Here is a 23584-nt window from a genome sequence, read left to right as displayed (position 1 = left end):
TACCACCCCACTAACCTCTAGATCCGACACATCATCCCCCAACACTTCCGCCATCTGCAATCTGGCCCCACTACCAGACATTTTTCCTTCCTCACCCTTATCTGCTTTCCAGAGGGACCACTCTCTCCATGACTCGCTTGTCCGCTCCACACTCCCCACCACCCACGGCACTTTTCCCTGCAACCAGAGCAAGCGCTACACCTGCCCCTACACCTCCCGCCTCACCCCCATCCCAGGCTCTAAGAAGACCTTCCACGTCAAATAGATGGTCACCTCTACATCTGCTAAAGGTGGTAAACTGTATCAGCTGTTCCTGTTGTGGCCTCCTCTACATTGGGGAAACCAAACGGAGGCTTGGGGACCACTTTGAGGAACACAGACGGTCAGTTTGCACCGAACAACTGCACCTCCCAGTTGCGCACCATTTCAACTCCCCGTCCCACTCCTTGGATGACATGTCCATCCTGGGCCTCCTGCAGTGCCACAATAATGCCACCTGAAGGTTGCAGGAATAGCTTCTCCTATTTCGCTTGGGAACCCTGCAGCCCAATGATATCAATGTAGACTTCACAAGCTTCAAGATCTCCCCTACCCCGACCACATCCCAAAACCAGCCCAGCTCGTACCTGCCTCCCTAACCTGTTCTCCCACCTATCCACTCCTCCCACATCAAGCCAACCCCCATTCCCTACCTACTAGCCTCAATCCACATCCTTTACCTGTCTGTCCTCCCTGGACTGACCTATCCCCTCCCGAACTCCCCATCTACACTCACCTTTACTGCTCCAACCTCGCCTCCTTGACCTGTCTGTCTCCTCTCCACCTATCTTCTTCGTTATAGAACATAGAACATAGAACAGTACAGCACAGAACAGGCCCTTCAGCCCACAATGTTGTGCCGACCATTGATCCTCATGTACGCACCCTCAAATTTCTGTGACCATATACATGTCCAGCAGTCTCTTAAATGACCCCAATGACCTTGCTTCCACAACTGCTGCTGGCAACGCATTCCATGCTCTCACAACTCTCTGCGTAAAGAACCTGCCTCTGACATCCCCTCTATACTTTCCACCAACCAGCTTAAAACTATGACCCCTCGTGCTAGCCATTTCTGCCCTGGGAAATAGTCTCTGGCTATCAACTCTATCTATGCCTCTCATTATCTTGTATACCTCAATTAGGTCCCCTCTCCTCCTCCTCCTTTTCTCCAATGAAAAGAGACCGAGCTCAGTCAACCTCTCTTCATAAGATAAGCCCTCCAGTCCAGGCAGCATCCTGGTAAACCTCCTCTGAACCCTCTCCAAAGCATCCACATCTTTCCTATAATAGGGCGCCCAGAACTGGACGCAGTATTCCAAGTGCGGTCTAACCAAAGTTTTATAGAGCTGCAACAAGATCTCGCGACTCTTAAACTCAATCCCCCTGTTAATGAAAGCCAAAACACCATATGCTTTCTTAACAACCCTGTCCACTTGGGTGGCCATTTTAAGGGATCTATGTATCTGCACACCAAGATCCCTCTGTTCCTCCACGCTGCCAAGAATCCTATCCTTAATCCTGTACTCAGCTTTCAAATTCGACCTTCCAAAATGCATCACCTCGCATTTATCCAGGTTGAACTCCATCTGCCACCTCTCAGCCCATCTCTGCATCCTGTCAATGTCCCGTTGCAGCCTACAACAGCCCTCTACACTGTCAACGACACCTCCGACCTTTGTGTCGTCTGCAAACTTGCTGACCCATCCTTCAATCCCCTCGTCCAAGTCATTAATAAAAATTACAAACAGTAGAGGCCCAAGGACAGAGCCCTGTGGAACTCCACTCACCACTGACTTCCAGGCAGAATATTTTCCTTCTACTACCACTCGCTGTCTTCTGTTGGCCAGCCAATTCTGTATCCAAGCAGCTAAGTTCCCCTGTATCCCATTCCTCCTGACCTTCTGAATGAGCCTACCATGGGGAACCTTATCAAATGCCTTACTGAAGTCCATATACACCACATCCACAGCTCGACCCTCATCAACTTTTCTAGTCACATCCTCAAAAAACTCGATAAGGTTTGTAAGGCATGACCTACCCCTCACAAAGCCGTGTTGACTGTATTTGATCAAGCCATGCTCTTCCAGATGGTCATAAATCTTATCCCTCAGAATCCTTTCTAACACCTTGCAGACGACAGACGTGAGACTTACCGGTCTATAATTGCCGGGGATTTCCCTATTTCCTTTCTTGAAGAGAGGAATTACATTTGCCTCTCTCCATCTTCTTTCCACGCCCTTTTTCTCCCTATTTATTTCAGAATCCCTTCCCCCATTTCTGAAGGGTCTAAACCTGAAACGTCAGCTTTCCTGCTCCTCTGATGCTGCTTGGCCTGCTGTGTTCATTCAGCTCTACACCTTGTTATCTCCAACCTTCCTGAGCTGCCGTGCCAGAACTGAACATCATTATACCAGGTGGAGTCTGATCGAAGTTCTGTACAACTAGACTATAAATTCCACTTCTTGACATTCCAACATCCTTGAGAAAAAAGGTCACTGTTCACTTTTTCTGTACTTATCCAATTAATTATTTCTGTATTTTGGTCCTTCAAGTTGTTTTTCCCCATCCATGATTCCTAGCAAGTCACTATTTAGAAAATAGTCCAACCATTATTCGTAGGTCCAAAATGGGTGAGCTCAAATTCTCACACTGAACTTCATTTGCTCACTGACTTATTCCAGAGTTGTTCTCTCTCATTCTTCTGCTCCCACCTGCATTATTTATTTTGATTCTAAAATATGACTGTCTTTCATTTTTACTCTAAAAGGCTCAGTTTGCAAATTCCTCAGTTTTTACTAAAAGGTTATTGCCAATGCAGCATAGTTATTCAAACTTGTTAGTTTGGTAATACAATGGACAAACTAACAACCCTATTGTTATGAATTAGGAGTGGGCAGTAAATACCGGCATTTTAAAAAGTCAAGTCAATCTATCAGGCTCAAGGCATTTCAAAGTACTTCACAATCAATGACTTTCCTCTCAATTGTCTACTGTTGACTTTTGGGGAAATATTTGCAGCTGGCACACCAAGTTCAATATTAGAGTAAAAGTAATGACAAATCAAAGAAAAAAATTCTGTTGTGTTTAGTTGAGGGAACATCGACTGAGCAGAACTTCGACCAGAACCACAGGGTCGGTTACAGTGAACTATAACTCCGTCTGCTCAAGTTGAAATTTCATGTTAATAATGGTACTAATAAAATCTTTAGTTTCACATGAAAATTCTGCTCAATTCAGAACAATGTTTGAAACATGTAGAGTCTTAAACCAAACCTACTCTTACACAAACTCCTGAAACCACTTGGGTTGCACTCCTACTTGAACTTTAACATGCATGATATGCTGTTAATGTCACAAGTAAATCAAAGCTCAGTTAGATGTAGTCAAATTTAAGATCAAAGATTCAAGGGGGAGAATAGGGCCCCTTAATGATCAACATCCTGTGTGAAACCACAGGAAAACGGGAGATACTAAATGAATATTTTGCACAAGTATTTACTGTGGAGAAAGACAAAGGGTGGGAAACCCAGGAAAATAAATACTGATGTCTTGAGAACAGTCCACATTAGAGAAGAGGTGGTGTTGGAGCTCTTAGAAAATATAAAAGGTGGCTAAATCTCTGGGACCTGATCAAGTGCATTCCAAGACATTTTGGGAAGCTAGGGAAGAAAGCAGAGACATTCTTATCAACTACCGCCAAGGGTTAGGTGCCAGAGGACTGCAGGGTGGCTAATGTTGCGCCTTTATTTAAGAAATCAGTAAGGAGAAGCTTGGAACTACAGACAGGTGAGACTGGCATCAGCGGTGAGCAAGTTGTTGGAGGAGATCCTAACATATAAGATTTACATGCATTTAGAGGGGCCAGGACTAATAAGGGATAGTCAGCTTGGCTTTCTGCATGGGAAATTATGTCTCACAAACTTTAAATCAGCCTTTATTGAGGACATGACCAAGAAGATCATAGAATGATCAAAAACTTCCTACAGTGTGGAAACAGGCCATTTGTTTCAACGAGTCCACACTGCACTCTCCAAGCGTATCCCACCCAGACCCATTCCCCTATCCCTGCATTTCCCATGTCTAACCCACCCAACCTAAACATCCCCAGGTGCTATGGGCAATTTAGCATAGCCAAGCCACCTACCCTGCACATCTTTGGACTGTGGGAGGAAACTGGAGCACCCAGAGGAAACTACGCAAGCACATTCTCCCCATGTAAACTCCACGCAGACAGTCACCTGAGCCTGGAATTGAACCCGGGTCCCTGGCACTGTGAGGCAGCAGTGCTAACCACTGAGCCACCGTGACACCCCAAGATTGAAGTGCACACAGCGGTAAGAAATTGTCTACATGGACTTTTGTAAAGCCTTTGTCAAAGTGCTGCGTGGTAGACTGGTTAGCAAAGTTAGATCACATGGGATCCAGGGAGAGCTTGCCAATTGGATATAAAATTGGCTTGACAGTAGAAAACAGAGGGTGGTGATCAAAGGCTGTTTTTCAGACCCGAGGCCTGCGACCAGCAGTGTTGCGTTCACTATTTGTCATTTATATAAACAATTTGGATGAGAATTTAGGAGGAATGGTTAGTATGTTTGTGGACAACACCAAAATTAGGGGCATAGTGAACAGTGAAGGAGGTTATCTAAGAGTATGAAAGGAGCTTGATCCGGTGGGCCAACGGACCGAGGAGTGAAAAGATGGAGGTTGAATTTGGATAAATATGGGTGTTGCATTTTCGTAAAAAAAGAGCAAGGATAAAGCTTATACAGTTAACAGAAGGGCCCTGTGTAGTGTTGTAGAACAGAGACACAGGGGTTCAGGAACACAATTATTTGAAAGTTGCTTCACAGGTAGCCAGGTTAGTTAAGGTGTTTAGAAGCTTGCCTTCGTTGTTCAGACCATTGAGTATTGGAGTTGAGGTTGTACATGATGATAGTGAGGCCACTTTTGTGGTACTTTGTACAGTTCTGGTCGTCCTGCTAGAACAAGGGTATTATTAAACTGGAAAGGGTGTATAAAAGATTTAGAAGGATGTTGCCAGGACTGGAGGGTTGGAGTTATGAAGAGAGGCTGGGACCTTTTTGATTGGAACATAGGAGGTCAGCAGGTGACCTTATAGAGGTTTATTAAATCAAGAGGGGCATAGATAAGGTGAACAGCAAAGGTCTTTTCCTTAGGGTAGGGGATTTCAAAATTAGAGGGCATATTTTTAAGGTGAGGGGGAAGAAATTTTAAAGGGACTTGAAGGGCAACTTTTTCACAATGAGGCTGGTCTACATGTGGAATGAATTGTCAGAGGAAGTGATAGATGCAGGTACAGTTTCACCATTTAAAAGACATTTAGACAGATTACACGATTACGAAAGATCTAGAGGGATATGGGCCAAATGCAGGCAAGTGGGACTTGTTTAGTTTGAGAAACTTAGTTGACGTCAACGAGTCACACCTAAGAGTCTGCTTTTCATGCGTATGACTGTTCTTCCAAACACCAAAATCAAAAAAAGTGTATTTACTCACCAGTAGGTCTGTTGGATGGGTTGGTGGTACAACTGATTTCACTCGGGCACTTTTCTGGCGAGGAGACATTTTTCTCTAAATCCATTACAACATGAACTGAAGAATTAAGCCGTTCGATTCTTGTTTGCTTAGAACTATCTTTGGAGACCTAAAGCAGGAGATACAAACACAAAAAATAGGAAGTCAGAAGACAGTAAATGACAGATTGTTAAAAAAACGTTTCTGCAAGCACTCTACCAATTTTACTCCATTCCAAGTGTAGGGCAAATAGAAAAGCAAAGCAATGCATTCTCTTTAGTAAGCAGATAAGGCGGCAGATTAACTTTTTCAACTGAAAAGTTCGTTATGCATTTTCCAAGTTTGGTGATCCAACTTTCTAATGCTGTGTAACTATGTAAATTATGCCACCGGTGAAGAAAGACCATGTCATTTTAAATGGTTTTCTTTGTCAGTGCATGCGCTATGCTCTTGGGTCTTGATTATCATCATTGCATAACCAATTACTACCACATTTCCTCAATTTGGAGATTCCAAAGAAAAATAATAAAGTTCCTCAATTTCCAATTGCAGCAAACAAACTAAGCTGCTTGAAATCACTTCAACTGATGAAATTAATTCTATTAAATACACAAAGATTCATAATCATTTAACTCGAAGCTCAGGAATTCTAACCCGGATAATAAAAATGCAACATATCCCACACATCAAATTACTGACCAGCTTAGAGTACTGGAAAGAGAATCCTTGCATAGATCAAGTTAAGTTTCACCAACATTTGATGAAGACACTGAACGCATTTAGATAGGGCAGCTAAGTGTACTGTTTTGAGAGAACAGGAAGAGGAAACCTACCAGAACAAATTGTTGGCACAGCATTAAGCCCACCCCTCCCCTTGCACAAATTGTAGCAGGGAGGATACATAAAAAAAATTAAGCTCTCACCTTGGATATTAAGTGATTCAGCTTTGTTTTGAAGGCAGAATTGCCAGCCACAGCTTCAATCACCATATTCTGCACCAGGGGCCTAATAAATCCATGTTCTGAATCTGAGACATTTTGGATGGTTGCTCTCACATCGATCCTCCTCTTAGGTGGAAATAAAGTTCCATCACTTTTTTCCAAATTAATCTTGTATTTGTCCAATCGCTGTATCAAGGGAAGTTTATTGGCCATAGCACATTCAGCAATTAACTTAATAACCTTAACACGACTTTCATTCCAATTACAGTAGGAGATGACTTCAACAACCTTTGAAGCAGTTGATCGGTTTGTTGTTGATGGATGCTCCATTACTAAGGATGAATCTAGTGTGGCTTGGGATGTAGACTCAATTTGGAGATTTCCTGGTTCCAACTTCTCAGCATTCTTATTATCTGAGGAGGGGGAAAAAAATTATATATCAAAAAGGAAAATATCAGGTAGCAGAAAAATGATAGCAGATGGAGAGGAAACGGGCTAGTGGTATTATCGCTGGACAGCTAAAGCAGAAACCCAGATAATGTTCTGGACATCCATGTTCAAATGCTGCAATGGCAGATGGTGGAATGTGAACTCAATAAATATCTGGAATTAAGAATCTAATGACGACCATAAATCCATTGCCAATTGTCAGGAAAAAATCCATCTGGTTCACTAACGTCCTTTAGGGAAGGAAACATCCTTACCTGGTCGGGGCTACATGTGACTCCAGACCAAAGCAATGTGATTGACTTAACTGCCCTCTGGGCAATTAGGGATGAGCAATAAATGCTGCCTGGCCAGCACTCTCATCCCATGAAGGAAGAAAGGAAAAAAAAATCTAGAACAAACATTAAAATCACAGAATCAGAGTACAGAATATGTTTTTTAGTACATTCAGTCTGTACTGCCAAAAAAAAAATTACAGCTTACATTAGCCTCTACACTAAATGAATAAAGGTTCTGAAATCTGATACAAACATGAAATAATTATCCAGGCCTTGAGAGTTACTCTTCAACCAATGACTACAGTATATACAAGGCAGCCAATGGCCTGTGAAAGTGGTTGGTTCTATATGTTGGTGATGTGATAATGGGAACTGCAGATGCTGGAGAATCCAAGATAATGAAATGTGAGGCTGGATGAACACAGCAGGCCCAGCAGCATCTCAGGAGCACAAAAGCTAACGTTTCGGGCCTAGACCCTTCATCAGAGAGGGGGATGGGGTGAGGGTTCTGGAATAAATAGGGAGAGAGGGGGAGGCAGACCGAAGATGGAGAGAAAAGAAGATAGGTGGAGAGGAGAGTATAGGTAGGGAGGGGATAGGTCAGTCCAGGGAAGACTGCCAGGTCAACGAGGTGGGATGAGGTTAGTAGGTAGGAGATGGAGATGCGGCTTGGGGTGGGAGGAAGGGATGGGTGAGAGGAAGAACAGGTTAGGGAGGCAGAGACAGGCTGGACTGGATTTGGGATGCAGTGGGTGGAGGGGAAGAGCTGGGCTGGTTGTGTGGTGCAGTGGGGGGAGGGGACAAACTGGGCTGGTTTTGGGATGCGGTGGGGGAAGGGGAGATTTTGAAGCTGGTGAAGTCCACATGGGAACCCTGCAGCCCAATGGTATCAATGTGGACTTCACCAGCTTCAAAATCTCCCCTTCCCCCACCGCATCCCAAAACCAGCCCAGTTTGTCCCCTCCCCCCACTGCACCACACAACCAGCCCAGCTCTTCCCCTCCACCCACTGCATCCCAAATCCAGTCCAGCCTGTCTCTGCCTCCCTAACCTGTTCTTCCTCTCACCCATCCCTTCCTCCCACCCCAAGCCACACCTCCATCTCCTACCTACTAACCTCATCCCACCTCCTTGACCTGTCCATCTTCCCTGGACTGACCTATCCCCTCCCCACCTATCCTCTCCTCTCCACCTATCTTCTTTTCTCTCCATCTTCGGTCCGTCTCCCCGCCCCCACTCCCTATTTATTCCAAAACCCTCACCTCATCCCCCTCTCTGATGAAGGGTCTAGGCCCGAAACATCAGCTTTTGTGCTCCTGAGATGCTGCTGGGCCTGCTGTGTTCATCCAGCTTCACATTTCATTATCTTCGTTCTATATGTTTGCTGTTATCAACTAAAATGGTCTGATGGAATGACTAAGACTTCATGTAATAAGGCAACAGATGATGGACATATTAATTAATATGGGTTGAACTGTCTGTATAAATGTGGGAAGCTGGTAATCAGTGGGGAATGTGTCTTATGGATGTGGGGAGGTGGGGTGCGGTCAGAACTGAGTGGTCTGAAGGGTCTTTTACTCTACCCTAGGCATCTATGGTCAAAGATACTTGATAACCATTGCTCAATATCGCTTCATCTAGGGAAATGTGAAGGAACAAAATTTTCTACTCCTGGTGGCCGAAAATGTAGAGACTCAAATCAAATTTCTGGTTCTGGTTCAATAATAAATTAGTGCCTAGACGAATAATGTTCCTGCTTGGATGGCAAATAGCCAACACAGAATACAGACAAATCCTTGAGGGAGTCCCCTTTATTAATTTCAGGTTAAGCTTCAATTCAGACTTCACATTCTATACAATTTTAAGTTATTGCTGTAAACGTGTAACAAAACACACCAAGTACACAGGAGTCATTGAGACCTTCATTATTTTAGTTTTATTTGTTACCATTTTTGGTTTGGAGCTTGAATTGAGAGCCAAGACCTGAAGTGAACTTTGGATTGTGAGCTGCAGCCCGCTTTTTAGAAACAAACTGATAGTTGCTTACAAGGTCAGGCATGGAAATTAACTGAAGATTGAAAAAGAATCAAAGAATGCTCTAAACATTTTGGTTCGAGAGGTGCAATATGCTCTAACAGATGGCAGATATTTGAAAGTTAACAGAAAAGCCTCAAAAGGGAGGCAGCTAGCTAACAAGGAGAAACCAAAGTTGAACTAGATTTTGAACCTTTTAAAGTCAGAAGGACTGTGCATGCAAAAGCTACAGGACTGATGTGAGACTGCTCCCTAGTTGTTCTCCTACTATCAACTTACTGGACGTTTGAAGAATAGCATCACAGTATCAAGTGAATATTCCACAGAACTTAGTGGAAGCTAGCTGCATGTTTCAGTGTCTTCAGAAACCAAGCAAGACACAATCCTGTTTGCCTGTGATGTTACAGATTGTGGAGTCCGCTTGAGTGAACTAACCAGTTACATTTCATTTATTTTTTCTTTTGATTTATCCCTTAAATGCGCCCCTTTGCCTTTGAGAGTGTGCTGAGCTGGAATCAAAGATTAGGTCTAAATCATAGACATTAATTAGGTTACCTTATGGTCTAACTTTGCTCTGCTAAAACTAATGCATTATTCAGAAATTGTTAGTTCTTTCGTTAACTTGGTGTTTGGTATCAGTCTTTTCTGAAAGGAAACCTGACAGTGTGGAAACAGGCTGTTTGGTCCACAACCCCACCCAAACCATCCACCTATCCTTTCTCTGTAACCCTGCATTTCCCATGTCTAATCCACCTAATCTACACACTCATGGACACTATGGGCAATTTAGCATGGCCAATCCACCTAACCTGCACATCTTTGGATTGAGGGGGAAAACCAGAGCACTTGGAGGAAACCTGCGCAGGCATAGGGAGAACGTGCAAACTCCACACAGACAGTTGCCCAAGGGTGGAATCTAACCCAGTCCCTGGTGCTTGAGGCAGCAGTGCTAACTACTAAGCCACCATACCGCCCTGAAGATGGGTTAATCACAAAGTCTGGTCCTAGTTATTTAAAAAGTGTGATTAGGAACTGTTGCGGCAAGATCATTGTGCTTTTAATTTTACCATACTGTGAATATTTGGATAGAGAATCTGATTTGATTTGGCTGTCTTCAATGTTTTAACAGCACAGTACTATATAATAAAACTTGACACTACATCATGTAAGAAGGTAGATCAGCTACTCAAAAACTTGATCAATGTGGTGGTTTAAAGGAACATCTTGAACAAAGAAAATTAGATAGATAGTGTGCATAGGGAGGCATTTCATACCTAAAGGTTGAGACAACTAAAATCCAGAGTGCTCAAGAATCTGGGAATGGAGATCTGAATCACATTACTTAAGTACGAATGCAAGTGACAGTGGAGGAATTTAAAAACAAAGATAAGAATGTTAACATCAAATTGTTGCTTCACAGGTTAACGGAGGTTGGGGTGATGGCAAATGAGATGGTGCAAATGTTGGCATATAGATAGCTACATTTTGTATGATCTCAAGCTTTAGGTGTGTGGAACGTGGAAAATCAGCCAGAGTTATGTTGAATTAGAGTCTAGAGAGATAATGGATGGCCTCAGATAGGGGTAGAGTCAGGCAGGCAATGTCAGAGAAATGCAAATAGTCAGTCTTAGTGATAATGCAAATAAGATGTTTGCAACAACGATCAGTCTGGTTTATTTGCAAACTGTTACCAGGAAAATGGAAGTGTTAGCATCCAAGCAATAGGCCTTGGAGTAGGAACTGAAAACAATGGCTTCAGGCTTCCTAGAATTTAATTGGAGGAAACTTGCTATCCAGGTAAACTTTACAGAACACTGTTTGGCCTCAACTGGACGAGTGTGTCCAGTCCTGAACACCACATTTCATGCAAGATCTGAAGGCGTTGGAAAAAGTGCAGGAACAATTCCCGTGGCCCCTCTCCAGACATGAAATGTTAACTCTGCTTTCTCTCTACAGATGCTGCCAGACCTGCTAAGATTTTCCCAGTGTTTTCTAAGTTTGTTTTGGATTATCAGCATCCATAGTTATTTTGTTTTCTGTATTTAGGAGGAAGCATTAGTCAGGTGCAGTGCATTAAAAACAGGGGTGGCCCTTCAAGAGTACAAAGGATATGGGAGGTTGTAGGAAATCACAAAGACCAAAAAAGGTCCACAAAATACATGTGGCAGATGGGATCAAGGAAAATCGTAGGGCTTTTTACAAATAAATTAACAGTAAGAAGATTATAAAGAGAAGGGTGGAACCTATTAGAGACCAAACAGGCAAACATGGGTGAGGTCGGAAATGAATACTTATATGTATTTACAGAGAAGATAGACATTGCAGCCAGGATTTCAACTGGGATGGAGAGATATTAGATGCGTTAAAATCAATAAGCAAGAGATATTACATGCTTTCGCAAACAAAAATCCCCGGAGTTGTATCCCAGCCAAGGACATGAGGTAAGGGAGGAGAGTGCTAGGGCCCCGGTGATTATTTTTAATACGTTGCTGGTCACAGGTGAAGTGCCAGATGACTGCAGGATAACCAATATGGTTTGCTTTGTTCAAGAACGGCAACAGAAGTAGGCCAGGTAATTACAGACCAGGTAGTCTGACATCAAAGATACAGAAGTTATTGGAAAAATTCTGAAGCACGGGATTTAGATTTAGATTTACATTTAGGTTTTACAGTTGCATGCACTCAAGTATGGGGTACAAGAGTACCATGTAGCCACACAGCGCATCTTAGCTACAAAATCTCAAGTTACAAAAATAGAGAAGAGAAATAAAGAAATAAGCTAAAAAGTTCAGCACTATATCTCTTAGCATAAAGAGTAGAAAAATGAAGAAATAAAAGTTAAAATGTGAAACATTACAGTCCTTTCTCAAGCCACGGGCCTGCGGATGCTTCAAGCTGGGCTTGGCCAAGGCGGCTCGCTTTCCATAGCACTGGGGATACCTTCCCGTGAAAACCCACACTGGGCTAAAACCCAACATGGTACATCAGACTTTGCTGCTGTTCATAAGACTTGATCAGGGATAGTCCGCATGGATGTGTTTGAGGGAGATCATGTCTGACTAATTTCACCAAGTTTCTTTTGAAAAAAAGTTGACTAAGTATATTAGTGAGGCAAGTGCAATTGGCATGGTTTACAAGGACTTTTACAAGGCCAGTCGAATAGGTGAAAGCCCATGAGATGCAAGGCAAGCTGGCAAACTGGGTCCAAAATTGGCTTTTAATGGGAGGCAAACAGTGATGGTGGAGGTTGTTTCTGTAATTGGAAGCCTGTGACCAGTTGTGTATGACATGGATCAAAGCTGGGACCCATGCTGTTAGTTTTGTGCATTAACAACTTGTACGTGAATGTAGAAGGATTAATTAGTAAGGTTGCAGATGACATGAAAATTTAGGGCATGCTGATAGCAAGAAGGATGGTCTTGGGTGACAGTCTGACAGTGATCATCTGGTAAGCTGGGACTGTGCAATGCAGGTGGAATTTAATCCTGATAAGAGGGGTGTATTTCAGGAGCTCTAACAAGGGAAGGAAGTACAAAATGAATGGTAGGTGGCTAGGGAAAACTGAGGAACAAAGGGACCATAGTGTACACGTCAACTGGTCCTTGAAGCTGTTAGCATAGGTAGATAGGCTGGTCAAAAAGGCAATACAGGATGATTGCCTTCAGTAATCAGGGTATAGAATAAAGGCAGAAGGATGTCTTTAAAACACTGGATAGGCCACAGATGGAATGTGTGTGCAGTTCTAGTCACCAGACTATCTGAAGGACATGAATGCACAGGAATAGGGTGGCAAGGAGATTCACCACAATGTTGCCTCTGTTGAAATGTCTTAGTTATAAGGACAGACTGAATAAGCTGGGCTTGTATTCCTTTGAGTAAAGGGGCTGATGGGGTGGATCTGATTGACATATGAAAGTTTGGAGAGCCACAGAGAGCAGATCGTGAGAATCTCTCATCTATTTCTAACAACAGAGGGCACAAATTTAAATGAGGAGCAAGTGGTTTAGAGGAGGACGAAATCTGAGAATGATTTTTCCTCATCCAGAGGGTAGTTTAAATATGGAATGTGCTGTCCGAGGGGGTGGTGAAAACAGGTTCTTTCGCAACATCCAAGCATCTCAATGAATACTTAAAATGCTAGCGCATAATCGGCTATGGATTAAATATAGATAAACAAGATTAATTTGGCGTTTACAGAATTATAGAGCCTCTCCAGTGTGGAAAGAGGCTATTTGGCCCACCGAGTCCACAGTGACCCTCTGAATAGCATGCTACACAGACCTACTGCCCAACCCAATACCTGTAAGCCCGCATTTACCATCTCCAATTCTTCTGACCTGCACTTTTGGACGACGGGAGGAAACCAGAACATCCAGCAGAAACCTACTCAGACATGGGGAATGTGTACAAATGCCGCACAGACAGTTGCCCAAGGCTAGAATTGAACCTGAGGCTCTGGCACTGTGAGGTTACAATGCTCATCACTGTGCCACCAAGCCACCCATTGGTCAGCATAGACACGGTTGGCTGAAGGGCCTATTGCTATGCTTTACAAGTCTATGATAATGACGAGTGGTCAGATTAGATTAATAAATTTGGAAAATGAAGCTGGTATCAATGATAGTTTCATGGGTGTTTCAACTGCATACGTGCATGTGATACCTTCATTAATATCTTGAAAGGAAGGAAGCCTCCCACCATTACTCAGTCTGGCCTAAATGCAATTTCAGACTCGAAGCAACATGCACTCGAGTTGGTCTCAGTTCAAGAGCCATTAGGGATGAAATACAAATGCTCTCCTTCGGAGCAAATCTCGGGAAATAATAAAAATTTTTAAAAAATCTTCAAGACCAAGCCAAGAGACAGCTGAATATTCAACATTTCTACTCTTAATCGCACATTTAAAAACAACCACAACCAATTCAAGAAAACGGATTTCTGGATCTGTGAAATTCTAGTTTTCAGAAACCAAAACAGAAACGGTTGGGGAAATTCAGGTTTGGCAGCATCCTGTGGACAGAAAGCACAGTTAACATTTCAGGTCCAGTCACCCTTCTTCAAAACAAGTCACTGGACCTGAAAAATTAACTGCTTTCTCTCTGCAGATGCTGTTAGACTTGCCAAGATTTCCTAGCAACTTTCTATTGTTTCTGTTTTCCAGCATCTGTAGTTCTTCGCTTTTTAAAAAATTCTTTCATTGCCCTTACCTGAAATATAAATCATCTCAGTTTGATTTTGTGAAATGTTGGATTTCTTCCTTCCACTAGGACTTGATGCCACGGGAACAACCTTAAGATACATAGAACCTGGTTTTAGCTGTTTCTTGGAGAAACAATAGAAAAACCATCATTACACAAAACTCACCTCACAGAAAACAAGTTCATGCATCGTTAAGAACAGAAGTCAGTCACTTGTTTGATGTTAGCTCCTACTCAGAATCATCCACCCAGAAATCTCTTTCATCTGAACCCCATATCTTTTAAATATTCTTCAAATGTTCAATGCTCAGTTAAGTCAACAAATGGGTTCCACCTTACAGTAACACTAATTCAAAAATTCTATTGCCACCTGTATTATTTCTTGCAGTAATGCTCATTTACAGTATTTTGTTTGCCACCATTGAAAATAATCTATTACTAAATAGTAATTTCAAAAACTTCTACTGGTTCTCTTTATTTCCATTAATACAGATCACTAAACATTTATTGACAGCCTTATCCTTTTATCTCCTGCCACTAGCACTGCAGTTGTTCCATTGTTGCAACGCCCATTCTACTCTTTCAAAACGGTCCCTTATGGGACACGTTTTCAAAAATACAAACTAATGATTACTGGAAACTGATATAAAAGGTGAACATAAACTTACCAAATCAAAAGAACACTGCCGAGGTGATGATGCACCCTAGAGATCCATGGCCACTGCATAGACTAAAAGTCTTTATTGTGCTAGAGAACACCACTTGCTCCTGCTCAACAGACAACTGTGAAAGAGTGCAGGCAGTCAGGTACAATGATGTCCTCCATGGCCTGCTGTTTAGATCTGTTAATGGCCACTTCGGCCAGGCTTAGGAACAGACCCAGAAGGACCTAGCCTCCCTACAGGTAGTGCCCACAGACCATAGGTGGCGGAAGTGCAGTGAGAAATAAAGGAGAAGCCCCTTCAAAAAAACTGAAGAGTGACTATAAAAATGAACAAAGATATGGAAAACAGATTCCGGCAGACCACAAAACAAATGTGGCCCAGCAGCTAGCGATTGCATGGGACTGCTGCATGCTTCAACATGTGCATACGTGCAGAACAAGTGAAGATAAATTTAATCTACTTTCTCAGAAACATTATGGCACACCTCTGCAGCAGGTAGAACATGAATCCAGATTTATGTAGCTCTGAGATATGACCTCTACCACTATGCCACAACAGTTCTCCCAACACCCATTCCATAACTAGTGAATATAGCATCACATCTGTAGCCAAAACTTTGCAGCCTATATTTGTAAGGCCCAGGCAACCGGGAGAAGGGAAAGGCCTTGAAAACATCCAATGAGACACCAAGTATAGGTATTACAACTAGAACAAGCCTGTAAATCAAGAAGTTACATTAAATTAATTTCCTGCTTTCCTTCTACAGATATCATTTACATTGTATATTTTCATCAAAATTAAAGTCAGGTGATATTCTCAGGATACATTTTCTATTAAGTCATTATTCCTACAAGCTTTGTGGCTGGAGTCACATTATGAAGGCAGAGATATCTTGCTGTATGGACAGCAAATATTTCCACCCTGACTAATGCCAAATAGTCAACAACGATGTCTACAAAAATTCTCACTACTGAATGTCTTCAAAGTGAAACATTTTGTTCAAAATAATTCTAAACTCTGCCACCTAATTACACCAAAAAAAAAGACAAATCTCAATCTGATAAAAGAAACGGATATGGATGTCGGAAATAAGAAATCAAAGTGCTGGTCTAACAGCATCTGTGAAGAGAGAAACTGAACTCATGCTCAGTTTCATATGACTTCTTCAGATTCCAATGCTCAGATCTTATTCGGAGATGGCTGGCGTGAGGAAATCAAATTTTCTCACTATTTCCTGGGGAAGGGCATTGTCGGAGACTGTTGAGGAAACAGAGGAAATTAGACTTTATAACCCGAAGTCTCACCTTCTGTGGAGCTGTGGCACAAATTGCAGAGTCTTTATTGTTACTGGCTAATTGTGTTGTATTGTCATATTGACTGGGCATTTTAGGCCTTTTAGCTGTCAAATTGTCATTCTTCTGTGTTCTACACTTAGCTTTCACATCCACACTGGTGCTTTGTATATCTCTGATGAAAATGCCTTTGTTTGTGACACTAAAATGTTTCTCTAACACTGGAGACATTTCCAAGTGCGTAGATCTATTTTTCAGTGGTGCACCAAAGTCAGGTGAACGAGTTGTGTTTTGTTGTATACTGCATGATGGGTCCAACGTGGTTGGAGTTTGACAACCAATCTCTGGCATTTCATTGTCATACAAGAGTGACTGCTCAATGATCTTCCCTTCTTTCTCCAGATACTCATCAAGCAAGTCACTAACAAATGCTGATCTATTTTTAATAACTGCTGGGCTGACACCTATTAATAAAAAGGAGGGATAGTTCAGAAACAGAATAACCAATGGCAATAGCGTTGAAATATTCCAATACCACCAATACAATCTTACTAATTCAGCTTTTTGTTAAAAGGAGACAAAGTAGAGAGAGGGAGATTTTTTGAACAGGGAGCCTTCTTTTTCAAAATGTGGTATTGCTTGTAAAACCTCTTAAATCCTCCCCCTCCCCCTCTCTCACACACAAATAAATAGTGGGGCAGATCATGCAGGGAAGTAACAGGAAAGTCAATGCTGTTTTTGGCACATAATGCAAACTGGGGAAAAAAGTGTACAAAGGAGTATCCAAGTATATCAAAGTGTGATGTACTTCTGAGTGGAAATCAAATGGAAGACTTTTGCAGTCAAAAAATGCAAAGAAAATCCCACTAAGGCTCACACAGGCATTGGTAAAAAAAATTGTTCAGATTACGGCAAACTAATTACTTCAAAATCAGAATTAGCAACTTTTAATGCTGATGGAGGCTAGAGTTGGACAGATCTGTTTTCTTAAATCTCTATGCAATATAGCATCATTCTTTATTCAGGGAAATCAGAATTGAAATAACAAATTACTTTTCTTTGAAGAAACTCTGTTACCAATGGAACTTTCTGGAATTGGGAAAGCAGCACAATCAAATACTTATATACCTAAAGACCAACGCTGCAACTTCAAGTAGCAAGAATAATTTGTAGGATCGTATAATAGTTACAGCACAGGTGAACTTTTGGGTCACTGAGTATGTTCTTTATTCCACATAACATTCTACTTTAATCGATCATGTGATTGTCTTCTAAATGAAATAGTTAACCAGAGCCAATATCTGAAATCTTTCTGAAACATTAGCAGAAAAGCAGTGCAATCTGAAAAGATACTGAACCTGTCCCACACAGTCAACGATTCAACAAGGTTGGCCCTCCAGCAGAGTGAATCTGGCAGTAACTCTATAAAACTTCTAAGAGGAGGTGAAAGTAGGTCTATTGGAATAGAATAAAACTCATTCACAAAAAGGTTAAGCACAAACTAAGTTTGGCTTAGTTAGTCAACATTTTCACAAGTATTAATCACAAGGTCCCATAAAAGTTGTTTAGGATTTTCCTCTGTACTAATTGTGGGCTAGTAACTCAAGTTTTTTCAGTTCTTGTGCTTTTTCAGACATGCACACACCTGTGAATCACAAAAAAAAGCAAACATAGTAGAGATAACAAGGTGTATAGCTGGAAGAACACAGCAGGCCAAGCAGCAGAGGAGAAGGAAGGCTGACGTTTCGGGCCTAGACCCTTCTTCAGAAATGGGGGAGGGGAAGGGGGTTCTGAAATAAATAGGGAGAGAGGAAGAGGCAGATAGAAGATGGATAGGGGAGAAGATAGATGGAAAGGAGACAGACAGGTCAAAGAGGTGGGGATGGAGCCAGTACAGGTGAGTGTAGCTGGAGCGATAGGGAGGAGATAGTCAGTCCAGGGAGGACAGACAGGTGACGGGGGCAGGATGAGGTTAGTGGGTCGGAGATGGGGGTGGGGTTTGAGGTGGGAAGGAGGGATAGGTGGGAGGAAGGACAGTTTAGGGAGTCGGGGACGAGCTGAGCTGGTTTTGGGATGTGGTAGGGAGAGGGGAGATTTTGAAGCTTGTGAAGTCCACATTGATACCATTGGGCTGCCCTGCATTAGGGTTAGGGTACCTCCTCACCTACAGTCACCTTTAGTGGCTCCATCCCACCTCTTTGACCTGTGTCTCCTCTCCACCTATCTTCTCCTCTATCCATCTTCTATCCGCCTCCCCCCCCATTTATTTGAGCCCCCTTCCCCTCCGCCATTTCTGAAGAAGGGTCTAGGCCCGAAATGTCAGCCTTCCGGCTGTGTTCATCCTGCTCCACACCTTGTTATCTCAGATTCTCCAGCATGTGCAGTTCCTACTATCTCTGAAACATAATAAATATTCTTGTTTACTTGAAGGTGACGGACTCGATTTGTTTTCGGGTGACCCAGGTTGCAGGTTAAACTTGTGTTTCCAGCCCTTAATCTTGGTGAGATCATTTGTTTTTCCTGTCCGGGAGATAAATGGAATCCCAGTTTCTGAAAGAAAATAAAGTCACAAGATGCTTAAACACTGATAAGGGAAAGTCAGGGGCACAGCTCTGCATACCCTCACCTGACAACCCTGCCCTTGAGGATTTTCTTCCAGCATTCTGTCAAAATATTTGCCTAGAAAAGTAATACTGTAATCAGAAACTGCAGTGAAAATCAGTGCATATTCAGATTATAAGGGGGTCCTGATGCTGCAGATCAACATGCTAAAAATGCAACTTCTCAGATCAAGGTGTATACCATACCTGAGTAATACAGTAAAGCAAGTCTTTAAAGATTGGCATGTAAATGGTCACCCATAACCAAGGACCTCAAGACCAAAACTAAACATTTCACTCGGTTCAAGTTTGGACTGGCTTAAACTATTGATCACAAATACTATAAAAGACATCTTCACCAATCTTCTGCCATGTCGAGTTTCCTTCATTTCTGCCTTCTTAAAGCATCTACAGCAAGTGCAGCTAAACTACAGGCAACGAAATCTGTTGATCTGACTGTGAGGCCCAGACAGTCTGCTGGCACTTTTTCTTTCTTTGCTTATTGATTTGTCTTCAGTTTCATGGCTACATAGAAAGACTGAGACATTGGTTGTATCACCTTATTAGTGGATAAAAATTGGTTATCAGCAGCTTGTGATACATGCCAATTCAATGGGAAAGTTAAATTTGAAAATTATAGGTGGCTCAAGGTTCCATAATGTGAGGTCACCAAAACTACTGGCCTGCATGATCTGACTCTGTTAGATGTTCCACCATGCGAACATTTCCAGTGGAATTATAAATACATGGAGTCAGTTAACCTGGTCAACACAACGGGAATACCTATCAGTGTTATTCCCCACCTTGATCACACAAACTAGATTAAACAGCAATAGACCCAATAGTAAGTTGAAGGTCAGTTCTTACCGACAGAAATTTTAAAAAAATAAGTGAAATCCTCACCTCGAATCCCATGCGATTCATTTACAGGAAAAGAGGAAACCAATTCAACATTCTGCATGGAAGTCAGTCCTAAATGCTCCACATTTATACATTCAGCGAGTTGGAGGTCACTCAGTTTTATTCCAGCTGGAAAAGATAATGGAAAAATACTAGCAAAAAAATTATTACAAAATATTCAAATCATAAAGGGTCATTTAGCTCAGTTTAAGAATATTTTAAAAGACAGTATTACCAATTTTGGTGGTACAGAAGTGAAATATGGACTTATGCCAGTGATCAGTGTTTATAGACTTGTGATTTCAGTTCAGCCACTCGAAAAGCGCACTGAAGCAACATGGCCAAGTTTACTTTTCTTCCAAGAGTAACAGCTACTTGGCCTAACTAAAGACATTGAAGTTGGGAAGGGAGGAGGAAAACCCCTAATCAAAAAAAGTACTGGGCCAGAACTTACAAGGCTGATGGTTAAATTATGCAGCAACTTTAAGCAAGATGGCACGGGGTTAAATTAACACATCTAAATTTGATGTTAACGTCCAGCCACTCCACTATAACTTCTGATTTTTTTCTTTAGATGTATGCAGCATTAAAACCTACACAAAAAAATTTAAACCTGTTACTGCAAGTATATTGTCATTTAAATGTTGCCAAAAAATTGTGTTAATAACAGCCAACCTTTCGATCAGTGCGCAGTCTCACTACTCAATATTTTAAAATTTCTGGAAATATTTAACATTTAAGTTTTAAAATTTTCTTTTTTGTTTCAAAATCTTCCCTTCCCTTTCTGTGCCCAATCTAATATTAAATACACAGTCTTTCATGTTTCTTTCCAATCAATAAACCTCAAGGGTTAACAAGAAACACAGCAATTATCTTCCTTTGCCGTCCACTTGCATCCTTCTTACTGGTTATCATCTGAAGGCTTATACTATTTGACTTTCGACTTTCAACCACTTTTCCTCTCCAGCATCAAGGCGGTTCACCCACTGACTCAGATCACCTTCTACTGAAATCCCGAATGCCCCTACTAGCTTTAGACTTGATTATTCCAATGCACCAAATAAAAACAAAAGTTTTGGAGAAACTCAGCAGGACTGGCAGCATCTGTGAAGACTGAAACAGGCAGGAAACTGAAATTGGACATGAAAAAATTCTGTTTTTCTCTCCACAGATGTCACTAGGCCTGGTGGGTTTCTCTTGAACTTTCTGCTTTTAATGTTAGATCTCCACCATCCATAGTACTTTGCTTTTATTTCATTGCACTCTTGTACAGCCTCTCTCATTTGATCCACTGTAAACTTGACCTCATTCAAAATGCTAATACCTATACCCTAGCTCTCTCAAAGTCGTGTTTACCTTTCATCCCTGTGCTCACTAATCCCTGTAGTTCCTGGTCCAATGTCTCAGTTTCAAATCTATTTGTTGCCCGCCCCACCCCAGCTCCAGAATATCCTCCAGCCCTACAGCCCACTAGGATTTATTCCAATTCTGGCCTCTTGAACATCCCGGATTCTCTTGTTCCGCCAATGGCAGCTGCACCTCCAGCTTAAAATCAAAATCCTAAACCTTGACGCTCTTTAAAATCTACCTTTCTAACCAAATTTTCAATCACCAATCCTACTGCTTCTACACATGCCAAAACTTCAAATTTATTCTGTTTATTCATACTCCAAAAAGGAGGATGGGACATTTCACTATATTGCGGGCGCCGAATAAATGCACATTATTGATTTAAATTCAGGGATTAAAACTATAAAGTAAAGGAAAAGAACTATACAGCAACTAAACTTCAGGACTACAATGCTGCAGGCAAGCTACTAGAAGAGGTCTACACTGACCCAAGCAACCCTTGTTCAATAACTGTTTTAACTTGCTTTCCTCGCTTCATCCCATGTAGTTAAGCCCGACCATAGAACATAGAAAAATACGGCTCAGAACAGGCCCTTCGGTCCTCGATGTTGCGCCAACCTGTGAACTAATCTAAGCCCCTCCCCCTACACTATCCCATCATTATCCACGTGCTTATCCAAGGACTGTTTAAATGCCCTGAATGTGGCCGAGTTAACTACATTGGCAGGCAGGGCGTTCCACGCCCTTACCACTCTGAGTAAAGAACCTGCCTCTGACATCTGTCGTAAATCTATCACCCCTCAATTTGTAGCTATGCCCCCTCGTACAATCTGAAGTAATCATCCTCGGAAAAAGGCTCTCACTGTCCACCCTATCTAATCCTCTGATCATCTTATATGTCTCTATTAAATCCCCTCTTAGCCTCCTTCTCCCCAATGAGAACAGACCCAAGTCCTTCAGCCTTTCTTCATAGGGCCTGTGCACCAGACCAGGCAACATCCTGGTAAATCTCCTCTGCACCTTCTCCAATGCTTCCACATCCTTCCTATAATGGGGTGACCAGAACTGCACACAATATTCCAAACAAGGCCACACTAGCGTATTGTACAGTTGCAGCATGACATCACAGCTCTGGAACTCAATCCCTCTCCGAGTAAAACCTAACACACTGTAAGCCTTCTTAACAGCACTATCAGCCTGGGTGGCAACATTCAGGGTGTCCATGTACATGGACACCAAGATCCCTCTGCACATCCACATTACCAAGAATCTTTCCATTGACCCAGTATTCTGCCTTCCTATTATTCCTACCATGCCTAGAAATAGTAGCTGGGGTCCTAGAGCAAGAGGGCTGGCATGAGAAAAATTTCCAAAATTCACTCAATACCGCTTGTCCATTGACTTTAAATCTCCCATGGCTAGAGTGGGCCCTTTCAGATTATTTCTGGGCTGGGCTGGGTAAGACCCTTGTGCATTCACCTAACACCAGTTGAGTTGTCACGACCATCCAGGCTGCAGTTGTGAAGCAGTCCAAACAATGACTTACATTGTTGAAGACTGCCTGCTGACTAACTTAAAAGTGGATTTAAGAAACTCCAACTAGTTACTGGCAAGGTTATCACTGGTCTTAGAGAATGTGCACAAGCTAATAAAAAAGGCTATGCTCAACAAACCAAGGACTGGATAATTCTAGTTTATTTATTCTGAGAGGTGGAACAATTCCAGGCAGCCAGTGTTCAACATCATGAATTATTATATTAAGTTGGATGAAAACCAGATTTCCTCTTCTACTCAACCTTTGAGTAGCACATTGGTATCCAGTAGTACAGTGATTATTTTACCTGAATTCGTAACATAAAAGACTGGACTAATGGTTAAGTCACATGTTGGACTGCACTGGAGAGTGTGTGCAGAAGACACTTACTACAATGTTACCCAGGCTGGAGAGTTTCAGTTATGGGGAGAGATTGGATAGACTGAGATGATTAAGATATATAAAATGATAAGGGGCATAAGAAAGAATAAACAGTAAGGAACGTTTCCCCTTGTTGGAGGTATTAATGACCAGGGAGCATAGATTTAATGTAAGGAACAGGAGGTTTAAGACAGGACATAACGGAGGTTTATATTTTCTCCCCAAGAGGATGGTGGAACTCTGGATCTCATCACCTACAGGTATAGTACAGGAAGAAACCCTCAAAACATTTTACAGGTATTTAGACGTACACTTACAATGCCAAGGAATTGAAGGCTTTTGGCAAGCGCTGGGAAATGGGATTAGAGTAGTTAGTCGGTTGTTTTT

The 23584-nt window shown here is 42.1% G+C and overlaps 1 protein-coding gene across 4 annotated transcripts in view; it reads right to left on the bottom strand.

Moving 5' to 3' along the window:
- Window positions 1–23584, bottom strand: part of LOC125447831 (uncharacterized) — a 145231-nt gene that overhangs the window by 104373 nt on the left and 17274 nt on the right. For 3 of the 4 annotated variants that reach the window (XM_048522601.2, XM_048522602.2, XM_048522603.2), the window contains exons 5-10: window positions 19936–20061; window positions 18857–18982; window positions 16445–16896; window positions 14485–14599; window positions 6501–6931; window positions 5560–5707 (exon numbers count right to left, since the gene is read on the bottom strand). In XM_048522601.2, the coding sequence (XP_048378558.2) occupies window positions 5560–5707; window positions 6501–6931; window positions 14485–14599; window positions 16445–16896; window positions 18857–18982; window positions 19936–20061 (1398 nt within the window). The remainder of the gene's footprint in view (window positions 1–5559; window positions 5708–6500; window positions 6932–14484; window positions 14600–16444; window positions 16897–18856; window positions 18983–19935; window positions 20062–23584) is intronic. The other variant, XM_048522604.2, reaches the window with a different exon arrangement.

Source organism: Stegostoma tigrinum, chromosome 39 (genome assembly GCF_030684315.1).
Source record: "Stegostoma tigrinum isolate sSteTig4 chromosome 39, sSteTig4.hap1, whole genome shotgun sequence".
Lineage (NCBI taxonomy): Eukaryota > Metazoa > Chordata > Chondrichthyes > Orectolobiformes > Stegostomatidae > Stegostoma > Stegostoma tigrinum.
This window is presented reverse-complemented; position numbering and strand designations above follow the sequence as displayed.